General features: G+C 45.3%; 1 protein-coding gene across 6 annotated transcripts in view; it reads right to left on the bottom strand.

Annotated features, from left to right (window-relative positions):
* Nucleotides 1–4230: 4230 nt before the first annotated feature.
* LOC132407469 (whirlin-like) overlaps nt 4231–20629 on the bottom strand; it is a 181769-nt gene continuing 165370 nt past the window's right edge. For 3 of the 6 annotated variants that reach the window (XM_059994048.1, XM_059994049.1, XM_059994052.1), the window contains one exon: nt 7298–11341. In XM_059994048.1, the coding sequence (XP_059850031.1) occupies nt 11159–11341 (183 nt within the window). In that variant the 3' untranslated portion in view covers nt 7298–11158. Of the gene's footprint in view, nt 5706–7297; nt 20305–20629 lie in introns of those variants that run through there. The other 3 variants (XM_059994050.1, XM_059994053.1, XM_059994054.1) reach the window with 3 other exon arrangements.

Genomic DNA, 20629 nt, shown 5'->3' with positions numbered 1-20629 from the left:
CCTCTCGGGAGAGACTCCCACATAAGGTGAGCCACCTTACGGTGATGCCCACTGTATCTTTCCATGATGTGCCAAGGCAGTTCTTGTATGGGCTGCTCCTGAAAACCTTTCACTTCCTTGCCTTCGTCTGCCGACCAGACTTGGTGCGGCAGCCTGTTTTAGCAACCGGCGGCAGGGCAGTCCCCAGTGGAAATCCCTTTACGCAGTGGTCCTTCCCCTCTACATTGGGGACCTGAGGTGCAAATTACCTGCAAGAGGTTTTTAAGATGGTTCCCTGACACCTGTTCTCCTGTTTGTTCTGTGTCCAGGAGGAATTACTGTACCATGTTTACATGGAGTGTGAGAGGCTGCAGCCTCTATCTGATAGATAGAGCTCTTATAGATAGCAGGGTCAAGGGATATGGGGAGAGGGCAGGAATGGGGTACTGATTGTGTATGATCAGCCATGATCACAGTGAATGATGGTGCTGGATAGAAGGGCCAAATGGCCTACTCCTGCACCTACTGTCTAATTGTCTATTGAATAACTGTAGAGGCTGTCCTCAGCTTCTGGTTACACTGCAGTCCCATGCTCCTGACATATGGACAGACAGTATGGTGGGGGATGAATGGTAGGCTTGCTTCTGGAAAAGATAGCTATTCATGGGTCCAGGCGGCAGATACAGTAGCCAAGGGCTTTGCCTGGGCTGGCTGCTTGCCCCTCTACTGAGAATATGTTTGTGCCCAGATATACTTAGAGAGGGAGTATGTGGTCACAATGGGCACAGGAGTGGATTCCAGGAGTGGTTGGACACCTACACAATTTGACTGTTTTAAATACAGTGATAATTATATTTAATTTCAATTTGTTGACTGTCTGTAAATATTTGGCTTTGTGCAAATAAACTTTTGAACTATTGTTTTAGGAAAAGGGGCTGGGGAGTGATGGGTGAGGTTTGTGATGGTGGGAGTGGGTGTGGGGTGTGATGGGTGGGGTTTGTGATGGTGGGGCTGGGCCTCGTGAGTGATGGTGGGAGAGGGTGTGGGGAGTAATGGGTGGGGTTTTTCATGCCTGGGTTTGTGATGGTGGGATTTGATGTTAGTGTCAGTGTGGACATGGTGGAGGATTACAAATACCTGGGGATACGAATTGACAATAAACTGGACTGGTCAAAGAACACTGAGGTTGTCTACAAGAAGGGTCAGAGCAGTCTCTACTTCCTGAGGAAACTGAGGTCCTTTAACATCTGCCGGACGATGCAGAGGATGTTCTATGAGTCTGTGGTGGCCAGTGCTATCATGTTTACTGTTGTGTGCTAGGGCAGCAGGCTGAGGGTAGCAGACACCAACAGAATCAACAAACTCATTCGCAAGGCCAGTGATGTTGTGGGGGTGGAACTGGACTCTCTGACAGTGGTGTCTGAAAAGAGGATGCTGTCCAAGTTGCATGCCATTTTGGACAATGTCTCCCATCCACTCCATAATGTACTGGTTAGGCACAGGAGTACATTCAGCCAGAGACTCATTCCACCAAGATGCACCACAGAGTGTCTTAGGAAGTCATTACTGTCTGCAGCCATCAAACTTTACAACTTCTCCCTCAGAGTGTCAGACTCCCTGAGCCAATAGGCTGATCCTGGACTTATTTCCACTTGAAATAATTTACATATTATTATTTAATTATTTATAGTTTTATATTGCTATATTTCTACACTATTCTTAGTTGGTGCGACTGTAACAAAACCCAATTTCCCTCAGGATCAATGAAGTATGTCTGTCTGTGTGGGTAGTGATGGGTGGTATTGGTGATGGAGGGCATGGGTGTGGGAGTTGATGGATGGGGATTCTGATGGTTGGGGGGTGTGGGGGGAGGGGCAAATGAGGTTTGTGATGGTGGAGGTGTCTGCTGGGAGTAATGGGTGGGGTTTGTGATGGTGTGGCTGGGCCTCGCGAGTGATGGTGGGAGAGGATATGGGGAGTAATGGGTGGGGTTTCTCGTGCCTGGGTTTGTGATGGTGGGATTTGGTGTGGGTAGTGATGGAAGGCATAGGTGTGGGGAGTGATGGGTGGGGGGTGTGGTGGGAGGGGCGAATGAGGTTTGTGATGGTGGTTGTAGGGAGTGATGGGTGGGGTTTGTGGTAGTGGGGCTGGATGTGGGGACTAATATGTGGTGGTGAGTTTGGGGAGTAATGGGTGGGGGCATGTGTTGGGAGTTATGCGTAGGGTGGGGTGTTAGACGTGATGGGGGTGTTTTTGGGGTAGGTACAGGTAGTGATGTGAAGGATTTGTGATGCTGGGTATGGGTGTTAGTAGTGATGGGCATGTTTCTGATGGGTGAGAGTGGGTGTGGGGAGTTATTGGAGGGGTTTGTGATGGTGGGTGATGGTTTGATTTTGTTGGGAGTGGGTGTGAGGGTGGGGAGTGATTGGACGGTTTGTGGTGGTGGGGGTGGGTGTGGGGAGTTATGGTGGACGTGGGTGCTGTTGGGTGTGATTTGTGATGGTGGGTGACAGTTTTGTTTTGTTGGGAGTGGGTGTGAGGGTGGGGAGTGATGGGAGAGGTTTGTGGGGTGGGAATTTGTAGTGGTGTGGGTGGGTTGCAGAATGGTGAGAGGGGTTTGTGATGGTGGGAGTGAGACAACACAGATGTAAAGATTCTGATGATGAGAAGATGCTATAGATCAGTTGCTTCTCATGGCCATTTCATCTCCTCACTTACCTGTCATTGTTGCCACCTATTGGGCAGGTGCACAAGAAGTTCCCACTGGCCGAATCCTTGCTCTGTTCTAAATTAAACAAGTCTTAGAGCGCCAGCACAGTATCATACGTTATGCCAGTAGATTGTGTTTTCCCCACAGCCATTGCTTGTATTTGCAGAATGGTGTGGCGTCAGGTGGCAAGCCGTTCCCAGATTGGTGGGTTAAGTGCCAGTCAGCATCAGAAGGGTGAGATGGATATGGAGTGAAGGAGGTGACAGTGTTGGGTGCAGACACACCACACCCTGAGATGTCCACCTAGATCTGATCCCAAATGTCCATTTGGCCAGCAGACACACCTAGGAAATGTGGCTAGGACTCAGAGACTAGTCCTGCGTGTGCCTCTGATCTGAGCACTGCAGAGTGATCTGTCCTTTGCGGGACCCACAACAAGGATTTGATCTAACAGTCACATTGAACTCTGGCAGGCAGTGTAGCAGAAGGTTGACAGCAGTGATCACAACCATTACACAGCACTTAACGTTTGATCTCCAATTTTGGGTGCGAGAGACAAATAGTTCTTTAAATTTGTGCTTTTAAAACATCATTTAGTGACTGAACGCCTCCCTTTGTAATGTTCGTTTTTGTTTTCAGGGCAAAAGTGGCTGTTCAGCTGCAATTATGACAGAAAAATTAGGCTCATAGATGTTATAAAAATGGAAGGCTATGTGGGAGGGAAGGATTAGATTAGGTTAAAGGGTCAGCACAAATTCACAGGCTGAAGGGCCTGTACTGTGCTGTAATGTTCTATGTTGAGTATTTTAAAAACACTTGGGGACCTCACATAAACAAGAGCTTCCATCAAGTACAGAGTAAAACTACTCAATATCAGAATATTGAACTCCCTATCACCACCTAGGTCTCATCACTTCTGAAGGGCCAGTAGTGTTATACTGTTTATTTTTTAACTTGTGTGGTAAATACACATTATTTGTTAATTTATTTGTGGTAATACGACTTTATCTGTTATGTGTGTGAGTGAAATGTACTGTGTTGTGCACCTTAGTCTGATGAAGCATTGCTTCATCTGGCAGCATAGATATGTCTGGTTGAAGGAGTATAAACTAAATTTACATTTGAACTCTTGTCTGCATTAGTACAGCCTCTGGAGGGTTAGGGTGAGGGAGACTTCGGGCAGCAACTTCAAATTTCCAAGTTTAATCCCATATGTCCAGCTAGGAGAAGCCATGCTGGATGAACTCAGCAGGTCAGGCAGCGTCTATGGAAATGAATAAACAGTTGACATTTTGGGCAGGGGCCTTTCATCAGGACTCGTTACTCTTTAGCTGGTATGTACAGTGGCCAGTGAAAAATCATTGACCGTTATGCTTCAGGTCCAGACACCATGGCATATGGCACACTGGTGGCAAAGCACATCATGGACTAGTGTTGAGGCTGTTGTCTGTGGCATTTCCAAAATAATTTGTACCAACGAAAAGAGAGCGAACCCATGGTCCAAATAAACACTCGTCAGATAAATTTCTGGGGATAGGTTTAATATTGACAGGAACAACAGCTGCAATTTAGGACTTAGCTTCACTAATATGTATAATGGAGAATACAGTGGCTTCTGCCTGTACGTTCATTATTCCTGCCTCTGTACTCACCGTAGCTTTCTGTTCTGTGACCAGCATTTAAGATGGTGTACTTTCGATTCCATTTTCTGAAGCAGACCCCATTGAATGATGAAGTATTTTGACTGTTTATTCCCCGTCATAGATTTTGACTGACTTGCTCAGTTCATGTAACATTTTAAGAGCATAAGACCGTAGGATATAGGAGCAGAATTAGGCCATTTGGCCCATCTCTGGTCTACTCTGCCATTTCAGATGACTAATTCATTATTCCTCTCAGCCCCAGTCTCTTGCCTTCTCCCCATATCCTTCTATGCCCTGCCCAATCAAGAACGTATCAACCTCTGCCTTAAATATACTTTGTACATACAGACTTGGCCTCCACAGCTGCCTGTGGTAAAGAATTCCACAGGTACACCACCCATTGGCTAAAGAAATTCCTCCTCGTCCATTTTAAACGGAAGGCCTTTCATTCTGTGTCCTCTGGTCTTAGACTCTTGCACGATAGGAAACATCCTCTCCACATCCACTGCATCAAGGGCTTTCAACATTCGACAGATTTCAATCAGGTTACCCCTTATTCTTCTGAATTCTTGTCAATATTGGCTCAGAACCATCAGACGTTCTTCATATGACAAGCCATTCAATCCTGAAATCATTTTCGTGAATTTCGTTTGAACTCTCTTCAGTTTCAGCACATCCTTTGTCAGATAAGGGGACCCAAACTGCTCATAATACTCCAAGTGAGGCCCCACCAGTGTTTTTTAAAGACTCAACAGTACATCCTTGCTTTTATATTCTAGTCCTCTGGAAATGAATGCTAACATTGCATTTGCCTTCCTCACCACAGACTCAACCTGCAAATTAACCTTTTGGGAATCCTGCACAGGGATTCTAAATTCCTTTTGCACCTCAGATTTTTGAATTTTCTTTCCTATCTCCTAATCTATCTAAGTTCTTCTGTAGTCTCTCTACTTCCTCAAAACTGCCTGACCCTCCACCTACTGTATTTTTGCATTGTCTGCAAACTTTGCAACAAAGCTATCAATTCCATCATCCAAATCATTTACATACATCATAAAAAGAATCAGTCCCATCACAGACCCCTGTGGAGCCAACTAGCGAGTTGCTGGATAGCAGTGGAGTTGGACTCGTTATATGCCATTGTGCAGATGCAGTACATAATCCAAAAAACAATGCAAATGATGTCCTTGGATGATTTACTTGTGATCACAAGACACTGTTGGACATTGGTAATGTAAAGTACTGTAAGTCCAGTTCACTGGTTCATTGGTGAGACCAACGACGGGGAGCTGCATGGCCTTAATTGTTGGTAGACTTGGCCCCCATGCCACGGTGTCACCTGCTGCAGTCGCCAAGGAGAAGAGATACCAGAGCTAGAAGGAAAAAAGAGGCTAAGGTCTATGCTGGGTTACGAGTTAGCCCCTCCCGTCATTGCTGCTCTCCTGAGTTCACTTGGTGGAAGACAAGTTGGACTGCGTTCATCTGTGGCTGAATTAGAGTGTGAAGAGGAACTGCTATTGGGCTTGTTCTTGCAGGACCGTAGCTCTAGAACAACATCTCATATATCAACAATCTACAGGCCATGCCACTCAGTAACTTGGCTATATATTTTTGTTGTGATTGTATGTTTTTCTGCTGTCATAATTGTATGTGCTATTTGTGCTGTGTTGAGTGCTGTATGTGACTGTTGGTTCTATGTTTCGTACCTTGGCCCCAAAGGAATCATTTAATTTGGCGGTATTCATGTACACAGTTGAATGACAATTGAATCTGATTCCTTGTACTCACTGGCAGATATGCAGTGCACCTGGCAACAAGCAGATAATCAGACCTTTTACTTAGTGAAATAAATAGCTGAAATGTAGATTGCTTACTGTTTTCCATAGATGCCGCCCGGCCCGCAGAGTTCCTCCAGCATTTTGTGTGTGTTGCTTTGATTTCCAGTAACTGCAGATTTTCTCTTGTTTGTGATTAAACTCCCTTGATCTTTGTCTCCAGATAGGTAGGAACGTTGGTTTGGGAATGGCCCATGTGGCCCATCCATCATTCAGTGCTAACTATTAAACAGTTTAACCTCAGTTGGAGTCAGGTTGTAGCCAGTGTGAAGGCTGCATTATTCATTAATATGTAACGACTGTGCCCAAAACCTCCTCAGCTACAGCTATCAGTCAGCTCACCAGCTGCTGAAACAGACTGACATTGTCGATAAGCTTAGATCTGAGGCTGGGGAACCTGTGATGACCATCCAGGGCCTTTCCACCTTTTACACACACAAGACAGGAGTGTAACAGAACAGAAAGGCCTGTTCCACACTGAATCTCTCAATAAAATAAAGAAATGCCCCACAGATCAGAGCAGTTCCAACTGCTTTCAGGAGCAGCCCTTGACACGGGCACACCATCCACCCTCCCCCAAACACTTTCCCTTTCATCCAGCGGTGCACAGTGGCTGTAGTGTGCACTGTGTACAGAATGCACCCCAGTTACTTGCCCAGGTTACTCTGACAGACCCTCTCACCATGGAGAACCAGGGCTTCAAGCACAGGGCAACATCAGTACCTGCAGGTTCACCTCCACGTCATGCACTACCCTGACTTGGAAATACATCAGTCTGTCTCTGTCACTGGGTCTAAGTGCTTGTTCACGGGCAGGGCTGCAGCAGCCCCTACCTTGTTGAGTGCCTTACGGATGTATAATAAACACGGCCCTGCTCAGTGATGTACAGACCCAAACCAATATTATTAAAATGGACCCATCACCAAGAAGAGAAAATCTGCAGATGCTGGAAGTCCAAGCAACACACACAAAATGCTGGAGGAACTCAGCAGGCCAGGCAGCATCTATGGAAAAGAGTACAGTCGATGTTTCAGGCTGAGACCCTTCATCAGGACTGGAGGGAAAAAGATAAAGAGTTAGAGTTAGGTTTAGGAAGGGGAGGAAGAAACACAAAGTAATAGGTGAAATCAGGGGTGGGGGGTTGGGGAGCGGTGAAGTAAAGAGCTGGGAAGTTGATTGGTGACAAAGGCTGGAATAGAGGGAATCTAAAAGGAGTGTACGGAAGGCTATAGAGGAAAGAAATGAGGGAGGAGCATCAGAGGGATGTGATAGGCAGATAAGAAGACAAGCTGAGAGAGGGAAAAGGGAATGGGGAATGGTGAAGGGGAGGGGGGCATTACCAGAAGCTTGAGAAATCAATGCTACATCCAGATGGAATATAAAGTGTTGCCTCCCCAACCTGAGTGAGTATGGCCTCATCACAGTCATAGAGGAGGCCATGGATTGAGATGTTAGAATGGGTTTATGAATGAGAAATGGAATTAAAATGGGTGGCCATTGGGAGAGCTTTCTCTGGTGGACAGAGCCTAGGTGGTCAGTGAAGCAGTCTCCCAATCTATATTGGGTCTCAGCAATATACACAAGACCCCACCCGGAGAACTGGGTACAGTAGATGTGCTTAGTGGTGGGATTCTGTTGAAGCTGGCAGAAGTTACAGAGAATTACATGCTGGATGCTGAAGCTGTTGGGGTGGTATATGAGGACAAGGGGTGGTGGGAGGATGGGGAGAGAGCAGACGTGTGTGAAATGGAAGAGATGCAGTTGAGGGCAGGGTTGATGGTGGAGGGTGGGAAACCCCTTTCTTTGAAGAAAGAGCGAATGGTGGTGGAGGGGAACTGGCTGGGTCTGGTATCCAGAAAGAAATGGAGAGGTTTGAGGCCTTCCTGTGGGGGGGTGGGGGGTGGAATTGAACGGGGAAAAGGGACAGAACGTCCATGGTGAAAATAAGATGTTCAGGGCCAGGGAACTTGGAATCATTGTAAAGATCACGTGAAGTGTCATGGATGTAAGTAGGAAGGGACTGAACCAGGGGTATAAAACTGAGTCAGGGTATGTAGATAAGAAAGCTCAGTGGAGCAGGAACAAGCAGAAGCAATAGGTCTACCTGGACAGGCGGGTTTGTGGATCATGGGTAGGAGGTAGAAACAGGAGGTGCAGGGTGGGGAACTGTGATGTTGGTGGCAGTGGATGGAAGAACCCCAGAGTTAATAAGGTCAATGATGGTGTGGCCTGGTGGTCCTTAGTGGGATCCTATTTAAGGGGTAAGTAAGAGGAGGTGCCTGACAGTTGTCACTGGGCCTCTGCAAAGTAGAGGTCAGTCCACCAGATCACTCCCTGACTGGACACTCTCAGGAGTCAAAGGATTCAGTCATTCTGCCTGAACTAGACACAAAGACATCCCCAGAGATATCAGAATAAATGGTCAGCTCACTACCACGCTGTGGTCAGTCCACAACATTGGAACTTGAGGGTGTTTATCAGATTTATTGGAAAATGTAAAGCACAAATTTGGTACAAATACTGTAACGAGGTTGAAAGCAATTTACAAGGTTAGGTAATAAACTGTACAGGCATCACGGACATAAGCTCACATTGTTCAGAAGCCATAAGAGATCATCAGACTCTAAACACAAGGATACCAGTGCTGTATTAGAGGCAATGATGACTGTCAGCCAACGGCAGGGAACTCACCGCACGATCCAGCTACCAAAACAATGGGGAGAAAAATAGAAAAACAGAAGCAACAAGGAGTGAGCACAGGCAGGAAATGCTGGTTCACTTTCTCAGCCATGCAGAGTTTGTTAAGCAGTCATCATTTGGCATTTTATTTCACAAGAAATAATTCCAGGACCCACTTCTCTGTCAATTTGCGTGGAATGAAATGGCTGTTTGGACCGGGGTATGCTGAACTACTGTGAGATGGCACTGGAAACAGTATTCCCTGAATAGGACAAAGGGTAGAAACCTCAAGAATACAGTGACCATTGTTGTAGTGACACCCCTGTGCTCGACAGCCTGTGGGCTTTGCATTGATGGCGAAGGAAGCCGTAGAATTCCAGCCAGTCAGATCTCTGGGAGAAGCATCTCCAGCCCCATCTCAGTACAAACCAAAGAGTGCAGAGCCAAAGGCCGGACAAATATCTGGGGAAACATCTGAACACGAGTCTCATCATGGAACCAGGTCTATTCTGTGAGGAGTCATACAGAGGGCATTTATAGGGTCAAATCTCAACTCGAGAGGCAGCCTGTGTCCCAACGTTACTCTCCAGGTTAACAAAATAAAACACACAATAGATAAAGAGACAGAATTCATCACAACAGATTGCAAACTTGGGTTTTTTGTTATCACAACAGCATCCAATGAACTATCCTGAGTGATGTAACGCTGTTACACCGGTTTGATTCTGGACAACATGTGGAATCACTGTGAAACATGTTTGATTCGACCTGCTCATGAGGGGTTAGCAAGGCATAGGGTCAGACCCAACAATCTGACACACTGTGGCTTCACAGATGGGCTGGGCATGAGTCAGGTGCTGGAGTGTGCATTGCAGGCACGGGGCAGAAGTTACCTGGGTCTGGGGAGAGGGCAGGGAACGGCCAGTGTATCCAGCTTTCCCAACGTGTTTACTTGATGGATTCAGGGGCTGACCCTTATTCCCACTTAATAAAATAAACGGCAACTTATCAACCTGCCACTAGGTGGAAGCAGATCTCCACATAAATATCTGGCACCACACGAACTGCTGAGTGAGTTCAGCGGGTCAGGCAACATCTGTTGGGGGAGATGGATAGTTACACTATGGATCAAAATACTTCTCCTAGACGGAATGACAGAGAGAAGGTGGTGTCAAGCGTTGGGGAAAAGTGGTGGAGAATGACCTGGCAGGCGATGGGTGGAGAGTGCAAATGACATAAGAAGCTGAGAGGTGAAAGGTGGAAGTGACAGAGGGCTGAAGGTGGTGGAATCTGATTGGAGAGGTGTGAAGGGGGAAAGGAACCAATGGGAAAAGAGTGAGTGATGGGGGACAGTTGGATTACAGGGGGAGAAAAAGACACAAGAGGGGGATTGGTTATGGATAGTTTGAGAATCCAATGTTCACACTGCTAGGTTGAAGACTGCCCAGGCAGAGACGGGCAGACAGGTTCAGGGATAGAGTCAGACCTGACTACACTGAACCAAACTGGGTGAAGTTGGATCAGAAACTATCTGCCTTCTACTTCCCAGAGGGACAACACACAGTCACTCTGCAGATACACACTGATGTGTGTGTGGAGAGGGCTAGTCTGAAACTTCCTCCCACCGTCCATGATTAACAGCATCTTGAGGCAATCAATCTGATCTTGGAGTGGTCCTTACACTGATGGGGTAAACCCCAGCAATCTGGCTGTAGCTTGAACTATTCTCTTCTGTTGTGTAACTGATGCGAAGCTCAAGCTGTTGTAGAATGCGGCAAGTTCTTCCAATGCTCCGACAACATTCGTACAGGAAATTAATCTTTAATTGCCAGCATTCCTGGTGTTTGGGTAAACCCTGTGGCAACAATAATTCTCTGATGGACAGTGCACCCACTCTGACAATGACAGTGGTACAGCATAGCTACTTATCAGCTCTCTGACACAGCATGGACAGATTCTCACAAATATTTGTCCCTTTCTGCCAGAAACCCCTCTCCCAGGCCAAACGGGAATTACTCTGGAACATTAACTCATTTAGGTTAATATACAGAACTAGGTTACATCAGTGACCACAATATTTCTTCAATAAATAAAGATATTCAGCTGTTGTATCCAGACATCACTCTCAAAATTGACATTTAGGTGCCAAGCCATAAAGAGAATTTTGCTGACAGCCAGAGTTGGGGTCATCTGTTAACTCTGATGAGTAGACTGGACGGACTGGGGAACAGATGTTGTATTGTTGCTGACATTAGGTACCTTTTCACAGTTGTCGAACTTAGGGCCATGGTGAGGGGTAGCAGCGGGAGTTCTTAAAGTGCAACATTAAACTCAGTTACCAGGAGATCAATCCAGTTCCTGTCCTTGGTTTTAAATGCTTCTGCAATACGTCTTGCTGCTTCTTTATGTTCTTTTCCTTGAAGTGGCAGTCCATTAACCTCCAAAATCACGTGGCCGACTTTCAGCTTTCCGCAGTTATGTGCTGATCCTCCCCTCTGGAAAGATGACAGAGGTCACTTACAGACAACCCAGATGTAAGAGTCCTGTCTAACCCTGAATTGTGAAATAGAAACCCTACAGCACAATACAGGCCCTCCACCCCACAAAGTCCTGTCTAATCTTCAGATATGAATTAACCCTGAACTGTGAAATAGAAACATAGAAAACCTACAGCACAATACAGGCCCTCCGCCCCACAAACTTGTGCTGAACATGTCCCTACCTTAGAAATTACTAGGCTTACCCATAGCCCTCTATTTTTCTAAGCTCCATGTACCTATCCAAAAGTCTCTTAAAAGACCCTATCGTATCTGCCTCCACCACCGTTGCTGGCAGTCCATTCCATGCACCCATCACTCTCTAAGTTAAAAAACTTACACCTGACATCTCCTCTGTACCTACTCCCCAGCACCTTAAACCTGTGTCCTCTTGTGGCAACCATTTCAGCCCTGGGAAAAAGCCTCTGAGACGATCAATGCCTCTCATCATCTTATACACCTCTATCAGGTCACCTCTCATCCTCTGTCGCTCCAAGGAGAAAAGGGCGAGTTCACTCAACCTATTCTCATAAGGCATGCCCCCCAATCCAGGCAACATCCTTGCAAATCTCCTCTGCACCCTTTCTATGGCTTCCACATCCTTCCTGTAGTGAGGCAACCAGAACTCCAAGTGGGGTCTGACCAGGGTCCTATATAGCTGCAACATTACCCCTCGGCTCCTAAATTCAATTCCACGATTGATGAAGGCCAATGCACCGTATGCCCTCCTAACCACAGAGTCAACCTGCATAGCTGCCCTGAGTGTCCTATGGACTCAGACCCCAAGATCCCTCTGATCCTCCACACTGCCAAGAGTCTTACCATTAATACTATATTCTGCCATCATATTTGACCTACCAAAATGAACCACTTCACACTTATCTGGGCTGAGCTCCATCTGCCACTTCTCAGCCCAGTTTTACATCCAATCGATGTCCCACTGTAACCTCTGACAGCCCTCCACAGTGTCCACAACACCCCCAACCTTTGTGTCATCAGCAAATTTACTAACCCATCCCTCCACTTCCTCATCTGGGTCATTTATAAAAATCACAAAGAGAAGGGGTCCCAGAGCAGATCCCTGAGGCACTCTACTGGTCACCGACCTCCATGCAGAATATGACCCATCTACAACCACTCTTTGCCTTCTGTGAGCAAGCCAGTTCTGGATCCACAAAACAATATCTCCTTGGATCCCATGCCTCCTTACTTTCTCAATAAGCCTTGCATGAGGTACTTTATCAAATGCCTTGCTGAAATCCACATACACTATATCTACTGCTCTACCTTCATCAAAGTGTTTAGTCACATCCTCAAAAAATTCAATCAGGCTCATAAGGCACAACCTGCCCTTGATAAAGCCATGCTGACTATTCCTAATCATATTATACATCTCCAAATGTTCATAAATCAGGATCTTCTCCATCAACTTACCAACCACTGAGATAAGACTCACTAGTCTACAATTTCCTGGGCTATCTCTATTCCCTTTCTTGAATAAAGGAATGACATCCACAACCCTCTAATCCTCCGGAACCTCTCCTGTCCCCATTGATGATGCCAAGATCATTGCCAGAGGCTCAGCAATCTCCTCCCCCGCCTCCCACAGTAGCCTGGGGTACATCTCATCCAGTCCGATGACTTGTCCAACTTGATGCTTTCCAAAAGCTCTAGCACATCCTCTTTCTTTATATCTACATGCTCAAGTTTTTCAGTCTGTTGCAAGTCATCACTACAATCACCAAGATCCTTTTCCATAGTGAATACTGAAGTAAAGTATTCATTAAGTACCCGTTATTTCCTCTGGTTCCATACACACTTTCCCACTGTCACGCTTGATAGGTCCTATTCTTTCTCGTCTTATCCTCTTGCTCTTCACATACTTGTAGAATGCCTTGGGGTTTTCCTTAATCCTGCCTGCCAAGGCCTTCTCATGGCCCCTTCTGGCTCTCCTAATTTCCTTCCTAAGCTCCTTCCTATTAGCCTTATAATCTTCTAGCTCCCTGAATCTTTCTGTAAGCTTTTCTTCTTGACTAGATTTATTACAGCCTTTGTACACCACAGTTCCTGTACCCTACCATAACTTCCCTGTCTCATTGGAACGTACCTATGCAGAACTCCACACAAATATCCCCTGAACATTTGCCACATTTCTTCTGTACTTTTCCCTGAGAACATCTATTTGCAATTTCCCACCTGAATGCCTCATAATTCCCCTTACTCCAATTAAATGCTTTTCTAACTTGTCTGTTCCTTTCTCTCTGCAATGCTTTTGTAAAGGAGATAGAATTAAGATCACTATCTCCCACTCTCCCATGCTCTCCCACTGAACGATCTGACAGCGGACCAGGTTCATTTTCCAATACCAAACCAAAGTACAGCCTCTCCTCTTGTAGGCTTATCTACATACTGTGTCAAGAAACTTTCCTGAAAGCACCTAACAAACTCTACCCCATCTACACTAAGTAGCATCTCTATTTTCTGCGAAGGCTGAGAAAAGTCCATCTCCTCACAACATTCTACAGAGGATACATCGAGAGTACCCTGAGCAGCTGCATGTCTGCCTGGTTCAGGAACTGCACCGTCTCAGAACACAAGACTCTGCAGTGGATAGTGAGGTCAGCTGAGAAGATCATTGGGGTCTCTCTTTCCGCCATTACAGACATTTACACCACATGCTGCACCTGCAAACCTAACAGCATTGTGAAGGATCCCACGTACCCCTCATACAAACTTTTCTCCCTCCTGTCATCTCGCAAAAGGTACCAAAGCATTCGGGCTCTGATGACCAGACTGTGCAACATTTTCTTCCCCCAAGCCATCAGATTCCTCAATACTCAGTTTCTAGACTGACATCGACATCATTTATTATTATATTGAAATTTGTCCTCTACTGTGCCTATTGCCTTGTTTATTAATTATTAATTAATTAATTAATTATTGTTCTGCCCTGCACTGTTTTATGCACTTTATGTAGTCCTGTGTAGGTCTGTAGTCTAGTGTAGTTTTGTCTTGCTTCATGTCGTACCATGGTCCTGGAGGAAAGTTGTTTCGTTTTTACTGTGTACTGTACCAGCAGCTTATGGTCGAAATGACAATAAAAAGCGACTTGATGTGACTTGAGGTGCCAATCGATATTTGGGAAATTAAAATCTCCCATCACAACAACTCTTATTATTACACCTTTCCAGGGTCTGTTTCCTGATCTGCTCCTCAATATCCCTGTTACTATTGAGCGGCCTATAAGAAACACCCAGTAAAGTTATTGACCCCTTCCTGTTCCTAACCTCCACCACAGAGACTCCATAGACAATTCCTCCATGGCGTCCACCTTTTCTGCAGTGTGACGCTATCTCTGATCAACAGTGCCACACCCCCACCTCTTTTGCCTCCCTCCCTGTCCTTTCTGAAACATTTAAAACCTGGCACTTGAAGTAACCATTCCTGCCCCTGAGCCATCCAAGTCTCTGTAATGGCCTCCACATCATATCTCCAAGTACTGATCCACACTCCAAGCTCATCTGCTTTGTTCACAACACTCCTAAAATAGACACATCTCAAACCTTCGGTCTGAGCACATCCCTTCTCTATCACCTGCCTATCCTCCCTCCTGCACTGTCTACAAGCTTTCTCTATTTGTGAGCCAACCTCCTTTTCCCCAGTCGCTTCAATTCAGTTGTCACCCCCAATAATTCTAGTTTAAACTCTCCCCAGTAGCCTTAGTAAACCTCCCTGCCAGGATATTGGTCCCCCTGGGATTCAAGTGCAACCTGTCTTTTTTGTACCGGTCACACCTGCCCCAAAAGAGGTCCCAATGATCCAGAAATCTGAATCCCTGCCCCCTGCTCCAATCCCTCAGCTACACATTTATCCTCCACCTCATTCTATTCCTATTCTCACTATTGCACTATGTCTCCTTAGAATACTGATAGAGGTAACTCGCAAGATGTTCACTTTGTAGAGTTACATACATCTGAATTCTATCAGATTCATGTATTCTATAAACTTTCTATCAGGCCATAACATTCACAATGAGGTTCAGGACACTCCCATTCCCGAACATAGTGAGAAGTAAATCACTTCATTTCCTCCTGACCTTTACGGTAAAAGACCTGAAGGAATGGTATCCATTCAACACCTTAATCTAAAGCATTTGCAGGATAGGCAGATGCTGGGTAACGTGGAGACTCAAGAAACTAGAGACACTGAAATCTGCTGGAGGAACTCAGTGGGGTGGGGTCAGTAGAGTGAGGCAGGGATTGAGACCCTTCACATTGACTGATAGAGGACTGTCCTGCTGCATTCCTTGCTTTTGTTTTAGATACTGGGAAGAATTTCCTCCTGTCCATCCGAAACCAAACTCAGAACCACACCAGTTATGGGAATACTTGGCAAGTGCTGTCCGGCACAGAAGGGAGCAGCTGATATCCAGATGTCGACTGGCATGGGCTGTCAGCCAGCAGCACATGCATGACTAGAGGAGCTAGACAATGATCGAAGCACCTTTTACACCCCAGGGGGTTATTTGATGGAACAACAGCAACAATACTTAGTCTTGAAATGGCGAGACCTTTCCTGTGAGGTAATTGGTGTGTAAAGAAGTTTGAGCTGATGTCCCTGAGATTAGCCCTTCTTCAGGAATCAATGTGATACCATAAGACCTTGAGATATGGAGTCACTGCTCTCTGGCTAACAAAATTCCTCATCATCTCCATTCTAAAACGATGAGCCTCTATTCTGGGCTGCATCCTCTGGCCTTTGACTCCCATGATAGGAAACATCCTCTCTATGTCTACTCTATCAAGGCATTTCACCATTCAGTAGGTTTCAATAAGGTCACCAGTCTTCTAAATTGCAGTGAATACAAGCCCAGAACCATCAAACACTCTTCATCTGACAAGCCATTTAATACTGTAATTATTTTCATGAATCCCCTTTGAACCCTCCCCAGTTTCACTCCATTCTAGGATAAGGGGTCTAAAACTGCACACAAACTTCCAAGTGAAACCTCACCAGTACTTTATAAAGTCTCAACATTACATCCTTGCTTTTATATTCTAGTCCTCTTGAATTGAATGCTAACATTGCATTTGCCTTCCTCAACACAGACTCAACCTTTAAGGAATCATGTGCAAAGACTCCCAAGTCCTTCTGCACCTGAGGTTTTTTTTTGTTATTTTCTCTGCATTTAGAGAACCGTCAACCCTTTCATTTCTTCTACCAAAGTGCATTTTCCAATACTACTTCCCGACACTGTATTCCATATGCTATTTCTTTGCTCATTCTCCTATCTAAGTCCTTCTGTAGTCTCTCTACTTCGTCAAAACTACCTAGCCATCCACCTATTTTCATATTGTCTGCAAACTTTACAACAAAGCCATCAATTCCATCATCTAAGCAACACACACAAAATGCTGGTGGAGCACAGCAGGTCAGGCAGCATCTATAGGAAGAAGCACTGTCCTGACGTTTCGGGCCGAGACCCTTCGTCAGGACTAACTGAAAGGAAAGATAGTAAGAGGTTTGAAAGTAGGAGGGGGAGGGGGAGGGGGAAATCTGAAATGATAGGAGAAGAAAGGATGGGGTGGGGTGAAGCTAAGAGTTGGAAAAGTGATTGGCAAAAGCGATATAGAGCTGGAGAAGGAAAAGGATCATGGGATGGGAGGCCTAGGGAGAAAGAAAGAGGGAGGGGAGCACCAGAGGGAGATGGAGAATAGGCAAAGAGTGATGGGCAGAGAGAGAAAAAAAGGGGGGGAATAAATAAATCAGGGATGGGGTAAGAAGGGGAGGATGGGCATTAACGGAAGTTAGAGAAATCAGTGTTTATGCCATCAGGTTGGAGGCTACCCAGATGGAATGTAAGGTGTTGTTCCTCCAACCTGAGTGTGGCTTCATCTTGACAGTAGAGGAGGCCATGGATAGACATATCAGAATGGGAATGGGATGTGGAATTAAAATGTGTGGCCACTGGGAGATCCAGCTTTCTCTGGCGGACAGAGCGTAGGTGTTCAGCAAAACCATCTTCCAGTCTACCTGCATATTGAAATCCCCCATGACCATTGTAACATTGCCCTTTTGGCATGCATCTTCCATCTCCTGTTGTAATTTGTAGACCACATCCTTTCTACTGTTTGGAGTCTGTATACAACTCCCATCAGGGTCTTTTTACCTTTGCAGCTCCTTAGCTCAATCTACAATGATTCAACATCTTCCAACCCTGTGACACCTCCTAAAGATTTGAGATAATCTTTTACCAACAGTTATGTTGCCCCTTCTGCCTTCTTGCCTGTCCTTTCAATACAATGTGTATCCTTGGACATTAAGCTCCCAGTAGTAATCTTCTTTCAGCCATGATTCAGTGATATCTACAACATCATACCTATCAATCTGCAACTTAATCTACCTTATTCCGTACTGCGCACACTCAAATACAACACTGTCAATCCTGTATTAATCTCTTTTGATTTTGTCCGCTTTTTATGTTGTAACTTATTTTGTGGACTGCAATGTTGCCCTATCATCACTATAGAATATATCACATAGAATAGTACAACGCAAACCAGGCCCTTCGGCCCACAATGTTGTACTGACCCTTAAACCCTGACTCCCATATAACCCACACCTTAACTTCCTCCATATACCTGTCAAGTAGTCTCTTAAATTTCACTAGTGTATCTGCCTCCACCACAGACTCAGGCAGTGCATTCCACACACCAACCACTCTCTGAGTAGAAAACCTTCCTCTAATATCCCCCTTGAGTTTCCCCCCCACCTTACCTTAAAGCCATGTCCTCTTGCATTGAGCAGTGGTGCCCTGGGGAAGAGGCGCTGGCTGTCCACTCTATCTATTCCTCTTAATATCCTGTATACCTCTACCATGTCTCCTCTCATCCTCCTTCTCTCCAAAGAGTAAAGCCCTAGCTCCCTTAATCTCTGATCATAATGCATACTCTCTAAACCAGGCAGCATCCTGGTAAATCTCCACTGTACCCTTTCCAATGCTTCCACATCCTTCCTATAGTGAGGTGACCAGAACTGGACACAGTACTCCAAGTGTGGCCTTACCAGAGTTTTATAGAGCTGCATCATTACCCCGCGATGTATTGCCTCTGTTTGTAAACTACCTCATCTTCAGTACTATCATCTGTCTTTCCTACAATACTTCTTGCATTGAAATATCTGCAGCTTAGGACACTAGTCACCCCCTGATCAACCTTTCAATTCCTGACTTTGTGTGAAGTCTTACCAACATCTGCCTTAACAATCTCTCCACTAACTGTTCTGGCACTCTGGTTCTCATCCCCCTGCAACTCTAGTTTGAACCCCACCTTGCAGCATTAACACCCACCCCCTACTAAGATATTAGTCCCCCTCCAGTTTAAGTGCAAACTGTCCCTTTTGTACAGGTCCCAACTTCCCTGGAAGAGAGCCCAATGTTCCAAAAATCTTAGGTCCTCCCTCCTACACCAACTCGTTAGTCTTGTATTAAACTGTATAATGATCATAGTTCTGATCTCACTAGCACGTGGCACAGTTAGCAACCCTGAGATCACAACCCTTGGTGGTCCTGCCCTTTAACTTAACACCTAACTCCATGAACTCCCTATGCAGAACCTCGTCACTTGTCCTAACCAGGTCATTAGTATCTACATGGCCCATGATTTCAAACAATTCATCCTTGCACTTAAGAATGCTGAGATATCCCGGGCCCTGGCATCTGGGAGGCAACATACCATCTAGGAAACTTGTTCTCACTCATAGAACCTCTTGTCTGTTCACCTAATGAATTTGCCTCCTTGGGCTGGAGTCTGGAACTGGGCGGACATTTTGATGTGGTGAGTTATGAGCATCAGCTTTCACCAAACTGAATAGCGCAGTTTTTCACACTCTTACTGCTTCAAGTTTGATCAACTGTTTACAGGACAGCGTGTGCACTAGGCCAGTTATACCTTTCACCCGAATTACTTGCTGGACAGATTCAGGTCAGTACACCAGCAACTATCTAGCTGTCATTTCCAAAATTCTTCCATGTGGTTCAAACGTGTGTCCCTGCATCAGTAACCTGAGCACTAGTTCTGAAACTTTGTGTTTTTGAACCCAGTTGGACTTTTATGCATTTATCGGTGTATGGCTCCTCGATGTGGACCGTACTTGTTGCGAGTAGTACCTACCTGTATGATAATGATGTAGGTCAGAGTAGTACCAACCTGTAAGGTAATGATGCAGGAAGACCCTACACATACATGGACTCCTACCTATTAGAGATGTTTGTCAGAGGGATGGGAACCAGACTGGTAGTGCCAAGCAACACACACAAAATGCTGGTGGAATGCAGCAGGCCAGGCAATATCTATAGGGAGAAGCACTGTCGACGTTTCAGGCCGAGACCCTTCATCAGGGCTAATTGAAAGGAAAGATAGTAAGAGATTTGAAAGTAGGAGGGGGAGGGGAAAATGTGAAATGATAGGAGAAAACCGGAAGGGGTGGGGTGAAGCTGAGAGCCAGAAAGGTGATTGGCAAAAGTGATATAGAGCTAGAGAAGGGAAAGGATCATGGGACGAAAGTCCTTGGGAGAAAGGGAGATAGTGCCAAGGATGAGGTAGCTGGATTACAAACAGAGGCAATGTGTACTGAGACTCCTAGCAAAGAGAAGTTGATGACAGGGCAAAATAACAGTCAACAAGAAGAGTTGTAATGTAAAAGGTGGACAAAATCAAAAAGGACTGAAGGTGTTATATTTGAATGTGCACAATATACAGAATAAGGTAGATGAACTTGAAACACAGTTACAGATCACCAAGTATGATGTTGCAGGCATCACTGAATCATGGCTGAAAGAAGGTTATAGCTGGGAGCTTAATGTCCAAGGATACACATTGTATCGAAAGGACTGGCAGGTAAGCAGAGGGGGTGGTGTGACACTGTTGGTAAAAAAATGAAATGAAATCATTAGAAAGAGGTGACATTGGGTTGGAAAATGTTGAATCATTGTGGGTAGAGCTAAAGAACCTCAAGGGTAAAAAGACACTGTTATATACGGTTATATACAGACCCCCAAACAGTCTACAAATGACAACATGAAATAGAAAAGGCATATCAAAAGGGCATTAGGTGCTGGGTGTTGTGCAATGAACTTTTCTTTCTTTTTCAATCTTTTTATTGAATTTCATATAAATATAAAAAAAAACATAACATAATAATGAATAGGTTATGAATACAATAGACTTAAGATTACATTAATAATAG

The sequence above is a fragment of the Hypanus sabinus genome, chromosome 18 (genome assembly GCF_030144855.1).
Source record: "Hypanus sabinus isolate sHypSab1 chromosome 18, sHypSab1.hap1, whole genome shotgun sequence".
Taxonomy (NCBI): domain Eukaryota; kingdom Metazoa; phylum Chordata; class Chondrichthyes; order Myliobatiformes; family Dasyatidae; genus Hypanus; species Hypanus sabinus.
The sequence above is the reverse complement of the archived record's forward strand: the minus strand, read 5'-3'. Positions and strand labels throughout refer to the sequence as shown.